Source organism: Serpula lacrymans (genome assembly GCF_000218685.1).
Source record: "Serpula lacrymans var. lacrymans S7.9 unplaced genomic scaffold SERLAscaffold_10, whole genome shotgun sequence".
Taxonomy (NCBI): Eukaryota; Fungi; Basidiomycota; class Agaricomycetes; order Boletales; family Serpulaceae; genus Serpula; species Serpula lacrymans.
In genome coordinates this window covers 1,960,365-1,977,525 of record NW_006763299.1, presented here as the reverse complement: position 1 = coordinate 1,977,525, position 17,161 = coordinate 1,960,365, and the positions used below count along the sequence as shown (strand labels likewise).

At 47.0% G+C, this 17,161-nt stretch overlaps 9 protein-coding genes across 9 annotated transcripts; 3 read left to right on the top strand and 6 right to left on the bottom strand.

Annotated features, from left to right (window-relative positions):
* Positions 1-381: 381 nt before the first annotated feature.
* SERLADRAFT_357378 (uncharacterized protein) lies at positions 382-1,220 on the bottom strand (the record flags this gene model as incomplete). Its single annotated transcript, XM_007321154.1, has 4 exons — positions 382-579; positions 667-807; positions 865-901; positions 965-1,220. Coding segments are annotated over 4 exons (555 nt in total), but the record flags the coding sequence as incomplete, so codon positions are not given.
* A 94-nt stretch (positions 1,221-1,314) lies between these two features.
* SERLADRAFT_473797 (uncharacterized protein) lies at positions 1,315-2,346 on the bottom strand (the record flags this gene model as incomplete). The annotated part of the gene is made up of 4 exons (XM_007321153.1): positions 1,315-1,672; positions 1,738-1,856; positions 1,919-1,986; positions 2,043-2,346. The coding sequence occupies 4 exons, from the start codon at positions 2,304-2,306 to the stop codon at positions 1,422-1,424; spliced, it is 702 nt and encodes a 233-aa protein (XP_007321215.1).
* On the top strand, positions 2,324-3,358 carry SERLADRAFT_410098 (uncharacterized protein; the record flags this gene model as incomplete). Its single annotated transcript, XM_007321152.1, has 3 exons — positions 2,324-2,353; positions 2,426-2,550; positions 2,836-3,358. 3 exons carry the CDS (start codon positions 2,324-2,326, stop codon positions 3,356-3,358), a joined length of 678 nt encoding a protein of 225 aa, XP_007321214.1.
* A 655-nt stretch (positions 3,359-4,013) lies between these two features.
* SERLADRAFT_396235 (uncharacterized protein) lies at positions 4,014-4,351 on the bottom strand (the record flags this gene model as incomplete). Its single annotated transcript, XM_007321151.1, has 1 exon — positions 4,014-4,351. One exon carries the CDS (start codon positions 4,337-4,339, stop codon positions 4,169-4,171), a length of 171 nt encoding a protein of 56 aa, XP_007321213.1.
* A 62-nt stretch (positions 4,352-4,413) lies between these two features.
* On the bottom strand, positions 4,414-5,514 carry SERLADRAFT_473792 (uncharacterized protein; the record flags this gene model as incomplete). The annotated part of the gene is made up of 3 exons (XM_007321150.1): positions 4,414-4,904; positions 4,958-5,173; positions 5,245-5,514. One exon carries the CDS (start codon positions 4,801-4,803, stop codon positions 4,567-4,569), a length of 237 nt encoding a protein of 78 aa, XP_007321212.1.
* Positions 5,515-5,664: 150 nt separating this feature from the next.
* On the top strand, positions 5,665-8,048 carry SERLADRAFT_473790 (uncharacterized protein; the record flags this gene model as incomplete). Its single annotated transcript, XM_007321149.1, has 11 exons — positions 5,665-5,695; positions 5,749-5,919; positions 5,992-6,036; positions 6,102-6,140; positions 6,196-6,317; positions 6,393-6,529; positions 6,581-6,767; positions 6,833-7,176; positions 7,240-7,727; positions 7,783-7,849; positions 7,914-8,048. 8 exons carry the CDS (start codon positions 5,886-5,888, stop codon positions 7,301-7,303), a joined length of 972 nt encoding a protein of 323 aa, XP_007321211.1.
* On the bottom strand, positions 8,037-9,617 carry SERLADRAFT_473789 (uncharacterized protein; the record flags this gene model as incomplete). Its single annotated transcript, XM_007321148.1, has 3 exons — positions 8,037-8,746; positions 8,810-9,047; positions 9,103-9,617. Coding segments are annotated over 3 exons (1,413 nt in total), but the record flags the coding sequence as incomplete, so codon positions are not given.
* A 196-nt stretch (positions 9,618-9,813) lies between these two features.
* SERLADRAFT_350525 (uncharacterized protein) lies at positions 9,814-12,884 on the bottom strand (the record flags this gene model as incomplete). The annotated part of the gene is made up of 15 exons (XM_007321147.1): positions 9,814-9,919; positions 9,979-10,198; positions 10,259-10,283; positions 10,338-10,412; positions 10,468-10,522; positions 10,579-10,773; positions 10,831-10,906; positions 10,960-11,038; positions 11,104-11,344; positions 11,398-11,594; positions 11,653-12,244; positions 12,301-12,476; positions 12,532-12,615; positions 12,669-12,772; positions 12,821-12,884. The coding sequence occupies 15 exons, from the start codon at positions 12,882-12,884 to the stop codon at positions 9,814-9,816; spliced, it is 2,289 nt and encodes a 762-aa protein (XP_007321209.1).
* A 619-nt stretch (positions 12,885-13,503) lies between these two features.
* SERLADRAFT_473784 (uncharacterized protein) lies at positions 13,504-17,076 on the top strand (the record flags this gene model as incomplete). The annotated part of the gene is made up of 13 exons (XM_007321146.1): positions 13,504-13,601; positions 13,662-13,776; positions 13,844-14,048; positions 14,118-14,392; positions 14,473-14,681; positions 14,733-14,974; positions 15,037-15,182; positions 15,239-15,252; positions 15,310-15,475; positions 15,546-16,009; positions 16,072-16,300; positions 16,352-16,563; positions 16,624-17,076. The coding sequence occupies 4 exons, from the start codon at positions 13,551-13,553 to the stop codon at positions 14,389-14,391; spliced, it is 645 nt and encodes a 214-aa protein (XP_007321208.1).
* Positions 17,077-17,161: the final 85 nt, after the last annotated feature.

Sequence of the window (17,161 nt, the reverse complement as noted above, 5' to 3'; positions counted from 1 at the left end):
GTACATATTTTAGCAAAACTAATACTTACCACGCGTCCGATACGATCTTCCTCAACAGGTTTAGTAGGTACGTTGGATGAAGCCGCTGAGGGAGGAGGTGTGGCTGCGACACGAGCAGCAGGTTGATAAGCCTTTGAGAATAATCAGCAACCCGGCTTGACGATAAGTAACCATACGCACAGATACAACTGGCCGAGGAGCCGCTGGGATTGTAGGCGGGCGAGATGCAGCGGGTGGTGGCGGAGGTGCAAATGTTGCAGGTGCGTCCTCTGGCCAAGCATCAGCTGGGGCCCTCCCGAAACCAGTGGGTTTGGCTGCAGCTGGAGCCCCGAAGTTTGGTCGAGGAACAGATGGCATGACAGGTCTCGAGACACTCGGCGCTGGAGCGGGAGCTTCTACACTCCTGGGTGGAGGAGGAACCTTCCTCATCGCTGCAATATCAGGTCTTCCAATTGGGGTGTAGCTCGTCCCAACTGGGGCGATCGGCTCGAATTTGCGGGCTTGTTCCTTATGAGCGGAGTACCTTGCGCCGGAAGCCCCTTCAACCCGGGACATGATGAGAGCTGGAGTAACGTCCGACTGTGGAGATCATGGAATGCACATGAGATCGAGATTAGAGGCTTTCATAAATAAATAAAATAGAAATAAGTAGAAATAAAGACGAACCTCGTTGCGGGCACTGATGACGACGTGGGTGCCACGTAAGAATCTGGCAACAGCGCTTGAGTGGGTATGGAAAAGCCCTTTCTTGGCTTCGGGAACGCCATCGCCACACCAGTTAATCTGGACGAATTTTGGGAGTTGACTCTGAAACGATGTGTATGTTAGCCTGACAGAGGAAGAAGGTAGCGATGGTTGACAAACGTTAGGATCGGTCACTCTCGCAAACGCATACTGTATTCTGATACGATGTTTTGGTCAGGTTAGTCGATCTCTACAGATATTACAACCGGAGAAGAATCACCTTCCATCTGAGAACTCCTCCTCGAGTTCGTCAAGTCCGCCGCTACCAGTTGCCTGGACTTTGAGGTCATTACTTCCTTTCTCGTATGTGAATATAGCCCAATCTATGCCACGTCCAGCGACGACATTTTGATATGCTTCGCCGAGCTCTTTGCTCGACAAGTTAACTTGAAGAGACATGGGTGATACGATCTATATAGAACGCCGCGCTGGTGGTCTTGGTGGTGATGGCTTATATATGCTCAGTTGCCTAGGACAGCCATCCGACGAGCAGGGCTTTGGGCAGAACACCCGCAGTATCTACCACGTGACTAGTAGCACATGAATAAAACACATGCATATCTTTCAGGTTCCTCTAGGCTATCCTGCAGGGTACGACCATACTGTCTTGTGTGAATATCAATATTCACCCGCATGCAATATTGTACATTTTGTGAATAAAAATATGCTCAAACACCTCAAAGGTCCGGAATGTCCCCTTTCCACACAATTCCCGATGCTTGAGCAATTTCGATGGAAATCTGTCGGACGGCCTTTACCTCAGCAACCGATGCCCCGTTCCGCAGAGCGCCGCCCAAGTGCCATTCGATCTGGCGAGGGGTGTCCGTGGCGATGAGTGCTGCGATCATTGCGAATGAAGTCTCCATGGGTGATGTTACATCCATGAAGGCGTATCCAAAACCATAAGCGAAAGAAGTGACATAGAACTCTGGTAGGATGAATTAGATGTGTTTGACTCCCAGTGACGACCCGGAACGATGAAGAAGGTCATACCTAGGTCGGGGTAGATAGCACGCAAGAATGGCTGGACTGTCGAAGCTGTCTCTCCATATGTCTGGTCGAAGAACTCTTGCCCAGCACGTGTAATGTCTTCAGTGGAGAGAGATGTGTCGCTATTGCAAAGGGGAATCAATTGCACTCTTGTGGGACATGAATTCCACTCTGAAAACCCTACCGCAGAGGTTGCGCGTCTCGCAAATCTTCTGGAGTTGCTGAATGAAGAGCACCAAGCGCATTTATAACCTATCAGTATCTCGTTAAAGGGATCATTTCGAGGGATAAAGTTTGGTGAGGCAGACTTTGGGGAACCCAGAAATCATTCCAGATTTGAAGACCATATCTCGTATCTTCCGAGCAAGATAAAGGCGATCCTCTTGAGGGGAAAGGAGAGAATCCAGGTCGTTGAGAGCATATCGGAGAACCAGAGGCACGGCTTCTGGTTGATTGCTTGCACTGAACGCGATTGCAGAAACTGCATACCACGGATTGCGTATGTAGGACGGCCCCTCTGGATATAGTGATTTTAGATGTGATAAAAAATCTGGGGTAGCGATATCAACCATGTCAATGCGCGTAGATTATGTTCGTGAAATGGATTGGTCCTCTAACGGTAGGCCGGTGTTCGAATTTTGGAACTGATTATCGGACGTCCGCGCTTCCGTCGACTGATTCTGATTGATAGGTGGAACATGTTCATTTGGAGCACGACACAAACGAAGAGGACAGAACACTCGGTATCACTAACCGTACAAACGACATAGTCAACGAGGGGGTCCGGGTTCAAAGCAATATAGCGGCATGGAGTCAGTCAGGGCCGATATTCGTGGCGTGATGACTGACACGCTCGAAGGAACATTTTACCACTTACAAGTAGATCCCGAAGGTTTTGGGCCCATACATGAGGCAAGAAGAATTATGTTTGCTTTGTGCTAATAGATTCTAGCAGTTATCGGATCATAATAGCAGAGGCAAGAGACTCCAACGGAAAACGACTTATTGTGAAGCTTGTCCGCAAACCATGCAATGAGCTCTCCTTCCTCAATCAATTATCAAAACACAAAACTCCACTTAACATACACTTTCTATCCTCAGGCATATTCACAAGGACAGATCTCAGCGGCTGAGCGGCGAGCTTGTAGAAGGTGTTGCCTTCCTCCACGAGCAAAGGATTGCGCACTTGGATATCAAGCCTGACAATCTTATCTGTACCTTTGACACGGATAGGCTTCTTATTATTGACTTTGATATAGCCATGAAGTGCGGTAGTGAAAATGACATGGTCGAAAGGTCCTGCGGGACTTTTGAATGGAGCGCTCCGGAAATTGTTCTTGACGCTGACAAGTTGCCACAGGCGTTCAGTCCTATACGAGCAGATCTGTGGTCCTGTGGTAGGGTTCTTCAGTTCATTACTGGGATGGTCGAGAAAGGCTCATATTCCGGCTTCGGGCAGCTCATCAAGATGCTTCTGGACAGAGATCCGAGAAGGCGGCCTTTGCTACATTCAGTAGTTGATAAGGAATGGGTTTCATGGACAACTAATCAACTCCTCGAAGCATTCGGGTGTCAAGCGAGTGGTAACGAGATTCAAGAGACGGTGCCCACACGGTCAGTATAGGCAATGTAATAAATGCGATATTGGGGTTCAAACGTTTCAGATGTCATGTTCCTATGAGCCCCGTGTTTGGTAAGTAGTGGAGGTAAATGGCTTTTTGCTAGTCAAGAACGATTCTTCAAGTCACTCCTAATTCTCAAGCCACTGCTAATTCTTAACAATGTCTTCAATGTCAACAGGGACGTTACACGCCCAATCTGTTTGTATATACCCTACAGCCGTTTCCTTTCGGCCTTGACAACTCCACGTATCTCAAAACCATCTGGCGACAATCATGCCTTTGGTGTCTAGTCGTATCTACAAAGGATTCATTCAGTTTTTTACTGCAGCAATTCGTGGTATTATGAACACATGATGTACCTTTGCCACTACCTTGTCGACTTCTTCGGGAAATATTTTTGTAAAGTCGGGCATGTTATCTGGGCACAAAACATGCATTTTAACCCTGCGCTTCTAACTGCGTTATCTATACCATTGAAAACCACCACACCAGAGGACTTGTCCTTCAAAGCGTCCCACGTGGCTTTCATACAATCTGCCCACCAATCCGGAACTAACATGGTTTGAGGAAGACCGAGGATCTCGCACTTGGTGTTGTGCTTGTTTCCACAAAGTCTAGTAGTAGTATTCCATGTAGTATTGTGTTCGGTGCCTGCCAGGACTGTGGTCGGTAGCTGTCAACCACTGGAACGTTGCATAGATACCGCCGAAGCATCCAGTGTAATGAAGTCAGCTTCTTTATCATTACGGCACATCGCGCACGATGGTCTAGAAGTTGGCAAAGGTCTATTTCCGTGATCAGTCCTAACTCTTTCACGTTTGGGGGAGCAACGGCTGACGCAACGTAAACTTTGTGGCAGTCCTGGTTTTGTTCTCCAGCTTACTCGGGTCCTCCGCCAGAGTCGAGGGACAGCAAAATCTGAGCAATGTATCCAAAGTTTTGCTATTTTCAGTGACAGAGATGACAGGTAATCCAACCTTCATGTCCTTTTCACCGCCTTGTGGTGAGGGCTGTGGAAGCTCGAACATTGCTTCAAAGAGGGCGATGCGAGCGAAAGGAATGGTTTGAAAACGTGGAAATCCACAATATCAACAGATCGCAGTATGACATGCGCCTTCGAACGATTGAATGGTGGTATCTAACATGATTGTAACAGTTCTTGTAGGGGCGGCTGACAGTGGATTGCAGAGGAGATAAAAAAGAAGAGCGATCATCGACCATTCCTAAATGTAAATGCGGACAATGGGGACCATGTTCGGCCATGGACAACGAGATGGCGTCCTAAAGACATCTGCTGGTAATTGCTAACCAAGTGCAGTGATGCTATCCACCTATCTATCACTGGACCCAATAATCCAGATTTCCATTTTGATAATAGAATCTTTTGTTTCGACAGAACTTTGAGTTTGACTGTATACAGATTCAACCATGCACCTATTGAGTCCATGTCAGACTACCCCGGAGGGCCATGGTAATTACATGGAATATCACGTGTAATTGAAAGTCCCTTGATTTGCATGCGCGCTCAGAAGAAAGATACACCAAAGACTATAGTATACTCAGTAGCTTAAAGTGCAATGAGAGTATCATATCAAACTCACCGATTACTTGCTCACTTTTGCCTCCCAAGTCTCTTTGTTTGTTTAGTTACTACGTTGGTCAGCATTCTATTTTCTTCCTTGTGCCAAAATCTATTTAGTTTTGGATTACCTGTCATTCGCTCTGGTAGTCTGATCACATCTGGTCAGATTCTGGCGCCTCTTCTTAGTAACTCTTTGGTCGAAGGACTGTCCTACCACGATGACATGGTATTCTGGCTGAAAAAGCATGTATCAAGCAAAATTTTGAATGAGCTCTGGCTATCATGCGAACTGCATCAGGAACCTACAAAGGCATCACGAACTTTGAAAACCCAGTGTCATAACAAGAACCCGCTAGACAATGTTTTCTGGATATGCCAACACTGCCCTGGATTTTCACGGGACACACAGAGTTGTGCACGACAAAAACGGCTTGAGCATAGTTGATTGGCGAGACCATTATAACGCGATACAAGTTTCGGCCGAATTGCTACCATAGGGCAACGGAATGGCCCTTACCAGTCCTGCGACATCGTGGCCCTTCGAGTATCCTGGATATTGTCGACGTCGACGTGAACGATAACGACGACTAGACTCGGAGGCGATATAAGGCCGCGGCGGGTGCCTTGCATCATTGCCAGTCTGGCTCCGGGCCAAAACCTCTTTGATCCGGTCTCAGCAAACCACCGACACCCTCGAACGTACTAAATCTCCATGTTATCATCTTCTCCCTGTCATTCGTAAATTCTTGAATCAACCGTAGGTCATTTCTAGTTCTCTTCCTTGTTTCTAAACATCAAATCTTGATATAGACAAGCGTATCTTTACCTAGTACTTGCCAAGTCTTGGCTGGCGAATAACCTGGAACTGCAACGTCACACACAATCACTGAGTACTGAGTACTGAGTAGTCGTGTCTGGTTGGGTCCATAATTCGGAAAGTCCCAGAGATGAGCAGTGATCAGACTTCGGGTAAATCCAAAGGTACGATAAGTCTGAATTGTATCCACGTCCATTAGAGACTCCAAAGTAGGGTTGCTAATTTGTCTTGTTCAGCTGAAATCCACCCGACGATTGACTTTGTTGCAGGAACAGTTGCTGGTGGGTGCTTGTGGAATATTTCCAATGACAGATCTTTGTATAACCGCGCTTTGCGTCATCAACAGGCATAGCTGGAATTATCGTAGGATATCCCTTTGACACTGGTATGTCTCCTATCAAGGCTATTGCACACGACCTATTCACACTCGTTTCCATCAGTCAAAGTACGCTTCCAAAATCCTGCCATCTCATCTAAATACCATTCCACATTCAACGCCTTCAACACGATTGTCCGAGAAGAGCGTTTCCTCGGGCTGTACAAAGGCGTCGTTTCCCCTCTCGTACGTCAATGACCCTTTTCTGATTGCCATTTCTCTGTGGGTGCTGATCTATCATGGTCATGTGCCATCTCGCAGGCTACATGCGCATTTCTCAATGGCCTCGTTTTTGCTTCTTACAAGTTGTTCATGAGGGGTCAGTTGGAAAGCGAAACTACGGTCCCAACGCTCACACAGATCACACTTGCTGGGGCAGGAAGCGGAATAATATCTTCGTATGTCTCTCGTCTTATTTTCTCTTGTGCATATGAGCAATTTTGATCCAGGTTAATCACGACTCCCACTGAACTGATCAAGATCAAGCAGCAGAACACAATGACAGTTGATCCTGCGAACGCTTCCGCAAGGGCAATTGCACTGCGCATATATAGGCAAAATGGTATAAGGGGCTTATATCGAGGAATCACTACAACTGCTCTCAGAGACTGTGGTTATGGTGCCTACTTCACTGCCGTGAGCCCTCATCTCCTTCTGACAATTAAGCTATGATACGGAAAATCTGACGCATCCTGTTTCAGTACGAGGCGACATGCCGTTACTTTGCTTCGCCCGTCTCTACTGCATCATCGGACCACTCGTCCATATTCTCAGAAATCGAGTCTGAGATGTCATCCCTATCCCTGCCTGCATTTTTGGCTGCCGGCGGGGTGGCGGGTATCGCAGGTTGGATCACGACATTCCCTTTCGACGTTGTCAAAACTCGGATTCAGTCGAGCGACTATACACCCTCCTCGAGTCTCGCTCAAGGTGTTGATGTAGCGCATCATAATCCATATCGAACTACAATGTCTGCGTTCATGAACTCATACCGTGCAGAAGGTATGAGCGTCTTCTTTAGGGGCCTGGCGCCTACACTTATTCGGTCAGACGAACATCTCGTCCACCTTGCCTCCAAGTTCTAACGCATTCATTTTCGTTTCTCTAGTGCGATACCAGTGAACATGGCCACTTTTGCCGTCTTTGAGTCTGCCGTCCATGTACTATCATGACAATGTAATGATGTATATACTATCTCATTCGCGCATGACGAACACACCATGTACCATACCCTTATATTTCAAGCTATAGTAATAGCCCCAGGGCAGACGTCCTATATACAACATTCTATCCGAAAGGCCAAATTAGAGTAGAAACATGCAATGCATATAATACAAATGCTGAGTGATCCGACACTAGTGAGAGTGAATTTTCCTAACAAACGTGTATATATCCAGTAAGACTAAAGTATTATGATGGAGAAATCTATGGCATATCGATTCGTTGTCGTCGTGAGCTTGGGCGGAACGTTGTGGTTCCCCGTCCATGTGAGAGCTCAGTCATAGCGCGCATCCTATGCACGTGAGAGGGTAGAGTGTTGATTTCCATACAACGTGAATTCGACCAGGGTCAAGAGAGCCTCGACGAGATGACTTACTGTTAAATTTGAGTATTACATTTAAAGGATCGAAAACCATGCAAATATACGCACCCGAGATTATTAAGTAAACCACTCGGTGAAAGAACATGTTACTGCACCCGTTCAAGAGAAGATACAGCTGTGAGTGGCTATCTTCTTAGTGATCTCATCTTTTCATGCATGCATCATAAATGGGTACTCACCCATGGTATGATCTTCCCTCACCTCCGCCTCAACGGATGTCAGGACTTCTGCCCTGCCACTGCTCCAAGCCATCTCGAGCCTCTCAGCTGCAGTGCTATCTATGATCAACCAGCACTTGCGTCTCGAGTGTATAGCCTGGTCGTTGTATATGCCAGCACTCCCTACTTCGATCTGTTTGAATACAGAGTCTACCCACGACGCCCAATAACGCCGTTCTGAAGGTACCTCCAGATGTTCAGCTACATCCAGTACATCGGAGGCTATGGTGAAAAGCTCTTTTTCATGACAAAATTTGGTTGGTAGGAAAGCATTGTATTCGCAAAGTGAATCGTCAGAAGGAAGGGGTGGACGAGGCATATGAAAAATTCCCCGCGAGAATTGATCCATGGCTAACATCAAAAATTCGTGAGCTGAAGGGTCTGAAAGTGACATCGTATTTGCCAGCGGAGAGCAATGGGCTATAATCGCAGCGAATGGCGAGCTCGTAGGCCATTCTTTTCTATACCTATACATAGAAGCCTGCGACGAGGAACCATTTGTTGCATCCTCGCTGGCCTTCTTCGTTGCCAGATCCGCGAGTGCGACTAGCACTCGCCCCCAAACGACATACATCTGCCAGTTATCGTCAACAATATTGACATAGCGTTGCCCCCAAGCGGGACTAGGAAGATTATCGCCTGCTTCAAATACATCTAAAGCGATGAGCCAGTAAGGAGATGGGTTTGTTGGTTCTCCGGTGCGCGCCAAAGAGGGATCCTGTGCTATCAATTTGCCCAAAAGAAATAACGCTGTTCCGAGGATGGCGTGGACGGCACTGGGGTGTTCCCTATATCTATCAGAGAATACAAAAAATCTAATGTCAGACGAGTGAAATGGAAAAACGGTGTGAACGAACCTTATCCAGTCTTGATCTGGCGGCTTTTGCTCTTCTCGTTCCCAATCAGAACTTTCAAGGTTATCGGGTGAAGTAGCTGGAGAGGTTGAATTCTGGGTAGAAGCAGGAGTAGCCGCGGGGATGTCATAAAGGCGTGCCAGCGGGAGATCGCGATGGCAGGACAGAAACTGATTGCATCCTCGGACAACGTCTTGCAGTTTGCAGAGAGCTCCAGCACTGTCACCGGCTACGAGATAACCTACATACTACTATGAGCCAGCTTAACATTAAAAGCCGTAAGTAGGAAAACATACTATCGTATTTCTCTGTAGCCTCTGCAGATAATTCTTTCAATCCCTCCCAATCATAAGCGCATTGTTCTATGGCGTGTGCTACGCCACCTCTGAATTTCGGGTTATGAGCTTCGATTGTATTAGGTTCATCGCTGCTGAAGGACAGTTTGTTCCAGCTAATGGTATAAGCATATTTGTCGTCTGGAAGAAGTGAGATGCGCCGACGCTTGGAGTTGCTGGACGATGTGCTGGACGATGCACTCAGGCTATCATACTCAAGTTGTCTGTCCAGGACGAGTGCATCCCTGTAGCCGTCATCGTCTGGTCCGAGTCTGTCGTGAGCACGTTTGACAGACTTCGTCAGGGTCCCTTCGTCGCTGCGGCATGCAGCGTTGCCCACCAACATCACCCCGCTATCATCACACAGCTGCTTTGCCCGTACAGGAGAGAAACGAGACGGTAGATGCAGGGTATAGCCAAGTATCATAGGGCATTACCAGATAGCTCGCATTTGACGACAAGTCACACCAGACGCTGTACAGCCAAGCCGAGCCGTACAATACAAATACCGGGCCTGGAATTGCACCTGGATGTGAAGCCTAGGTTTGTCCGCACGCGTCTAACACAATGAAGCGCTCAGCTCCAGCAGTCTCATCTGGCCGTCGTTACTATATACGCTTATACACCGCAAAACCTGGCACCGTTCCCATATTTGTAAGAAACTTACGTTCCTCACCAACCACGTCGGCGTCCACCTTTCCCCCACTTTTCCACCAAAAAGAGGGTCATGTACTCGTAAAGCTCCCTATTGGCTCCCCGTAGGTTTATGCTGTGGTCACTGGATATGGCCAACCGGGTCAATACAAAACATCAGATCAGTCAAACATGTGTACACACCTATCCGTGAACATTCTAAACCTGAAATTCCGGACTTGCGCCCTGGTCAGCATGTCTAGTAGATGCGCAGAGTTAGCGTAGTGAACATTGTCATCCCCTGATCCATGAGCAAGTAGGTAATCGACATTGTGGAAGCCTTCGACATGAGATATTGAGGCATTGATGTACCCTGCTGGGTTTTTCTCGGGAAGGCCCATATATCGTTCTGTGTAAATGGAATCTTAAGGTACAACGTGTAGATTCAGACTATTGATGCAAATTCTCAGAGCTCTGTGCTTACCGTACAGACGCCAGCTTGTCACAGGCTAGAATATAGTTGGTATGGGTAAGGCAAACGTGGCAATGTCAATCAGACTTACCGCTACAGCAATGGCCAGCGAGTGGATGCCGGCATCCGCTTCAACAACTTTAGAACTCATGAATCCACCATAAGACTACAAAGCAACATCGGTTGAATCTTCCACTATGACATGTACAATATAAACTTACCCAGCCCCAGATGCCAATTCGTTTCGGGTCAATATAATCTTTCCCCGCCCATATACTTAGGCACAGTCAGCTTCGATTGATATCAAAATCATAAGCTCAACGGGAACTCACCGGGCAGCATTGATTTGGTCTTGAGCTTCCCAGTACCCAAGATTGTTCCGCACGGGATTCCGCAACTTCCGACCCTTATATCCAGTGCCTCTTCCATCCACAATCACAGTTATGTACTGATATCCACAGGCCAAATAATCCTGCCAGTCACGGTTAAAATTCACATCTACTTTCTGACTGCCAGGGCCACCGTACCTATGATAAGGGGTGGTGAACAGAAAATTTGATGATAAGAATATATCATGTACTTACTGGAAAAACATAACAGGGTACTTGGTCCGTCCTGAGTCATCCATGCGTGGCGGGCGGATTTCTTTGACATTCAGCTCTAGATCACATTGCTCTGAGTACGTGTTTGTCCATGTTGTAGATTTTACATACCGTAGCCATCGCTTTCAATTGTAGTATATGTGACCACTGCAGCTTCAAACCGACTGAGTGTTTCATTCAGCTGGGGATTCTCCGTCAAAACATAAGTAAAATCTACAATAAGTGTTTCAGTCAGTTGCATTGTTTCCGATACACTTTGTTATGAATAGGATTCGCGCCTGTGTTATCGACTTGAATAACCCGTTGCCAAGGTACATTAGGTCCTTGGTAACTGAGGAGGTAAAATCCGGCTTCGGGCGAAAAGCTAGCACTGTAAGAAGATGGAGAAGATGTATCTGTCAAAGGGGTGGGTTCGGCCGGGATAAATGAACTATCAAGGGCAAGAGAAACCGAATATATATGACGCTCAATGGATGGGGTGGCTGCCTGAAAATAGCTGTTCAAGTATTTGAGAGGTTTGGTGACCCTTAACTGATACACAATGCTTACACAAGACCTCTTTCGGCATCAACGGCTTTTATGCCACTTGTAACTTCCCAAGTACCTGACGTGAGGAAACGAGGAGTACTAGAGTCAGCAGGGTTGAAAAGAGCGATGTGGTTGTAACCGTTTGCATCGGGTACAACATCTAGATAAGCGGGAGACCCTCCAGTTAAACTCTCGGGAAGTGGGTAGATGTACTGATCCTGAAAAGAAATTATCATTAGTGACCCATATGGCATGGAAAAAAGTATGTGCATTTACACTTTCAATCCAGCCATCATCGCCTTCCTCGCCATCCTTTCCGAGCTTCCTAACAACAGTACCAGTAGTTGCGTCCACACCACTGGCGTTACCGAGATTGAAGAGTACCACATTTCCGTCGTCTGCAGCGCGATTGACTTCCTTCAGGATTAAAGTGTCGTTACCAAGCCATTTAATTTGTCCTATGATGCTATTCTCAGCTGGATGCCGGCCCTCCCACTCAAGCTCGAACGTGGCATTTTCTATGGGGAATTCACTTGCATTCGACTCATTTTCTTCCAGATATGTAGCTAAATCGAAGACGTGAATTGAAGCGAGAGGATTGTTGTATCCAGGTTTGGGGTACTTCATTACTATCTCCTCTGTATAAGGGAAAATAGCTGAGGAATCATCCGTAGGGTTATAGACGGGAAATTTGTATTCGTCGACCAGAGTCTCATCAAGGCGAAGGAACGCGACCTTGGACGAGTCGGGAGACCACCAGAGGGCGAAATCGTTTGAGAAAACCTCTTCTTCGTAAACCCAGTCTGGGACACCATGGAATAGAGAAGCATTTCCGGCAGTTGTAACACGAATAGCAGAAGATGAAGCACTTGTTTCACGTTTCTCAGAAGAATACACGCGTCGAAATAGTAAATAATCACTCACGTTGGTGAAGGAAGAACATAAAGGTCGTTGTTAGTCACGTACGCTATCGATTGGCCGATAGGAGACCATGTAGCGTATGCTGTTACGGGAGGATTGGTTGGTGGTATCAAGGGGTATGTTGTTTTAGTTTCTAGATTATGCACATAGTAATTTCCAAAGCTGGACCAACGCCATTGCTCCGGTATGAATGTTAGGCTAAGAACAGAGAGTGGGGGCGAAAGAAACAGATACCTTAAGATGGTCCGCCTTGATTAACATATACTTCATATCAGCAGAAAGCTTCCAACTTGACCAGTAAATATATTGTCCATTTTCCTATAAACCTTCGCTTTCAAGACGCGATGTTAAGAGAGAGATAGTGTACCCACGTCTTTCACATCTTTCATCGTAACCAGAGTGGTTGTCGTGTTGGTTTTCAAGTCAACTAATTTGACTGCCGCATTTTGGAAAATCGAGAACACACCGTCCCCAGCTGCGACCTTGTTTCAGTCAGGCATACCAAGAAAAACGTTGATCGTACCCTCGGGGACCCAATTCAAATTTTGGCTGGAAGCAGCGAAAGTCCCGTTGAATACATGGTCCATTGTAATCTTCTGGTTACCATGAATTCTAGGAGCTCCTCCAGTATATGTCCTAGCAGCAATTAAGCCAATACCTGCTGCGAAGATAACGAGTGTAGCTAGGGACATAACCAGCCACCGCAGCGTCGAGGGTCTCTGCATAGGTGGTTGACGCTCTTTGAGCTTGCGTGAGCCTCCACTCACAAACACCACCCACCTTCTTGCCACCAACTACGAGCCCATTTTCTGGTTCGTCTATATCGATATCACGAGTACCTCGCTCAGCATACCCAGGGGAATGGGGACCATTCTTCTCGAGAAGAACTTCGTCTTCGTCGTCAGAGTTGTCTTCATAATGGACAGACTTCATCGATGGCTGACGGTCTAGGAGACGGTTGTGGTTGGAGGAAGAAGCAATCTGTCGAAGCTCTTCGCTTTCGTCCTCTGAGATACGTTCGTATTTGGATGGGGGTTGCATAATGCACCTCTCCGCCCTGTGAGCTAGAAGGCTCGGGATTTGTTCGCAGCGTTGCTCGCAGCCGATGTGAACCTCAAAGCATTTCCTTTTCCGTACCCCAAGGATAACCAAACCCTAACCCCACTCTTCCGCAGTACTAGTCTTCAAGTTTTCCTGACATCCAACGCACTTGCCATAGAACTGTCAGGGTGGAACTGGCCGACAAACGCAATATGGCACCACGCTCGTCGACCAGCTGGGATCCTGTTCTACTCATATCCCAGGTGTGTCAATAATATCTTATGAACTCCTGAACGTCAACTAAGCTAACCCTTTCCGCACAGATCGTATCAATGCAGACACTTCATTATCTTACACTTTCCCTTATAATACCCCCCTGCCTCGCCATGTTTGCTGAAAAGAGCTTGCTTATATATGAAGGAGGGCCAGCTAATGTTGGTATGTAATCTCGCCAGCTCATCAAGTCATTTTCATCTTCATCGCTGTATGCCGGCACTCACAATAGGGATGGTCATGGATTGGCGCGAGATGGCTGGGTTACCTACTGTGCCCATTACCCCAGGACAGGGGCGTTGGAACCAATACACTGGCGCATGGAGCATGGGGAAGAAGGTAGGGAGTGGATGGCAGGAAGGTCAATGGGACGGCACTACCGACCCAAAGCGTGGATGGACCTTGGCTTTCTGTTGGATGCTTGCATCTTGCGCCGAGTAAGCATATATTCCACTTTATTTGAGATAACTTGGCAGGTGTAAATTGAACACCCCTTTTTTGTATAGCATATATTACTTATGTTTCTTAATACGGCGACCTCGTCTGATTTTGGATTTCACCTTGACCCTCTTGTTTAACCACCTTGTTCTCACAACCTATTACTCAGCATCAATACCCACCTCCTTCTTTTTTTGGTTAGTCATGATAGCGAGCTCTGCATTGACAATAGTTATTGCCGAGCAGCTGTGCGTTAAGAGAGAAATGACAGAGGGGCTAGTGGTCTCACACCCGCGGGACGAGGATGAGGTGGAAATGGGTGAACTTCCGCGTAGAGATTAACGTGAGTCTCTCTTGGTGGTGCCTTTTTACCTAGTAGTTAATATGTCAACGTTTGCAATTGGCTGGAAATCATTCATCTAGATAATTTCGCTTGTATGATGAAGACCTGCCTCGTGATGATATCTTTTTGCTATAATCAACGTGTCTGCTGCTAGAACAAACGCGCTGTGAGTTGTTCCGCCTGAAGTCTATGCAATCATGTGCTCTCATTTTTGTTACGAGAACCCCTCTACCTGTTCAAGTGGTATTCGTTGTCAACGGATTATTTTTGTTCTGACCGAAAATCATTAGTGTGGCATCTCCACTGACCTCTCGTACAAGCTAATCAGTGTTCTTCTTAGTCAGACCAATACTGCGGCCTTTGACATCAAATCCCGAGGTTGCCGCGTAGGAGAATACATTGTCAGAGTGCATCTGACCCACAAACAAGCAAACGGTCACATCGTGATGAAAGCTATTTGGGCCATTGAGAACAGACTATCGCTCTTCAGACTAGTGTGAGTAAATGAATGTGCGTATTGCCATTACTTTTTCAAAGTCTTGCGGGATCATTTCAATGTATTTTTCGTCTTTGCCAATGCATGTGAGTCTTCTGAGCGCTTAGTATCACAAGTTCATAGTGTAATCATAGGTAACCACCCCCAGGAGCTTCCTACGGCCATCCGTACACTCCATGCATACCCACAGTGTGGTGATGTACCTTTGCAGTAGCAGCCGCGGTGTCCGAGCTGGACATTCTTTAACCAGCATATAGTTCGGCAAATACTAGGCAATTATAATGCACGCAATACGTAAAAACCGTTTCTATTTGTAAAGTTTTTGGATTTTTGACAGTCTGTATTTCCAGGTTCCGGCTCTTTGGTATGCACGTGTAAACCTACCCAGTTTCGTCGGTAATAATTATTTTTTATTTACCAGGACGTCAGGATGTTGTGTTCTCTTCTCACTTGCCTGAACACGGAGTCGATTTTACGTAGCGAACTCATTGGTTGGCGCCCTTGCTGGCTCATTGTTTCCTGGACCGTCATCAACGTCAGCCTCACCATCAGAACGACCCTGCTGATGATGACACCGTATCAGAAAGGTAAAGTACTTTCCAGTAGTCTCCCCTAATAGTCAACACAAGTAATGCTCGTTGCATTTTGGAAATGTAGGACGGTGATTAAGGATCGTGGCATTTTTACAGCTTTTCTGGGAATAGTTGGCTCCTATCTCAGGCTCTTAGACATACGGATATCCGGGACGGTGTTACTCAAGACAAACAAACGTTATCTTGGAATTGGAGAGATTTAAGATTGTATCTTGTTCTCCTACAAAGCGGATCCTTGGATTGGTGGACTCAACTTGAATCTGTCAAGCTCCGCTCCAATGAGTCACGACGGCTCCGCTGAGATCCGTCTTCTCCAGAATCCATCAGACTTGCATTATGATACGGCATGACTACATAGATGTCGAACAGCATTACAAGATCCGAACGGCCTGTTGAATATCCTGGATATGTGTTTACAGAGAGCTGTGGTTAATGCTGCGTAGGTACTGCATGTACTGTGTGCACTCCGCTCGACCTGGGTGTGCCGTGGCGCATCAGTGTCAAGCGTTGCTGATATGTTGTGCTGCTGTGCGTCGTCGCTTCCCTTGTGATTTGCCTCTAATCACAACCTGATGTGGTATATATCATAGCTGAGTGGAGGCCTCGACCCTTGACTGCTGGCTACTAGACCATGGCGCCCTTGCTCATGTGGCGTTTGATGAAAGTACATTATGATTTCCGGGGCCATGCTGTTCTACGCCTCTGCGGTTCGCAGTAATTATTCCGGCGCGCCGTGACCGGTGCACCTGGTGAAGGAGATGAGGACAGGAAAGATGATACATTACAGGCTGCCTGTCAATGGTTCGGTGTGACAGTCTGGTAGGCGCTCGAAACCGACTCGCGCAGTTTTTGATTTTGATGAACCGCAAGGCGTCTTATATTTTCCGCAGAGAACTACGTATCGGAGTTTTCTTACGCACGTAACCTGGCTTGTCGTCAGCCATCTGACCGTTCGAGCGAGTGATGTCAATCTCGGTTGCGGAATGGCATGTTTTTCGCATAGTACTACTTATCACATACTTATCCCTCCAAATCTCAGGATGCGGGTGAGCAATTGAGCGGTCCGGATGCTTTTGTGGAGCGTTCGTCCATTCAGTTTCTTCTGCACTTACGTCTTTGACAATGGTATTTCCCCGCAAAAGTATGGGCTGTCTGACCTTGCTATGTTCATGCTGGCGAGTCCATTTGCGACCTGATCGTAATAGGTTTCCATATAAGTCAAGGTTGGCCCGATTGCCACATCGGATGCGACTCTTCCCTGGATCTGATCTTGAAGACCGAACGTATCTCGAAGGAATTTTTTGAATTTTCTGACCGTCTTTGGTAACTGTCATCAGCGTAATCTTTGGACCATCCTGTGCTTTTTCGTTTTCCAAGCGCTAGGACCGTGTCGCCATCATGCCATCCAGCCTATGCTCGCCCCAATAGCTCTTTGAACTTGTTTAGGCTGGTGGCGAAAGTCATCATGGTAGGGTAGGATGTGATCCTTCAAGGTTTTGCAAATCAGTATTCCCGCATGATGCGACTCGGACAAACTAAGGTTCTTACAGCCGTTTTGCGGCTAATAATAATCGGCCGGCTTTACAGGTTCCAGATTAGGTTTATAATTGGCGGCGTGGGGTACGTGAGGACCCAAGTATTCCGAGTCCGTCAACAGTGATAGTGGCATTCCGTCGTGGG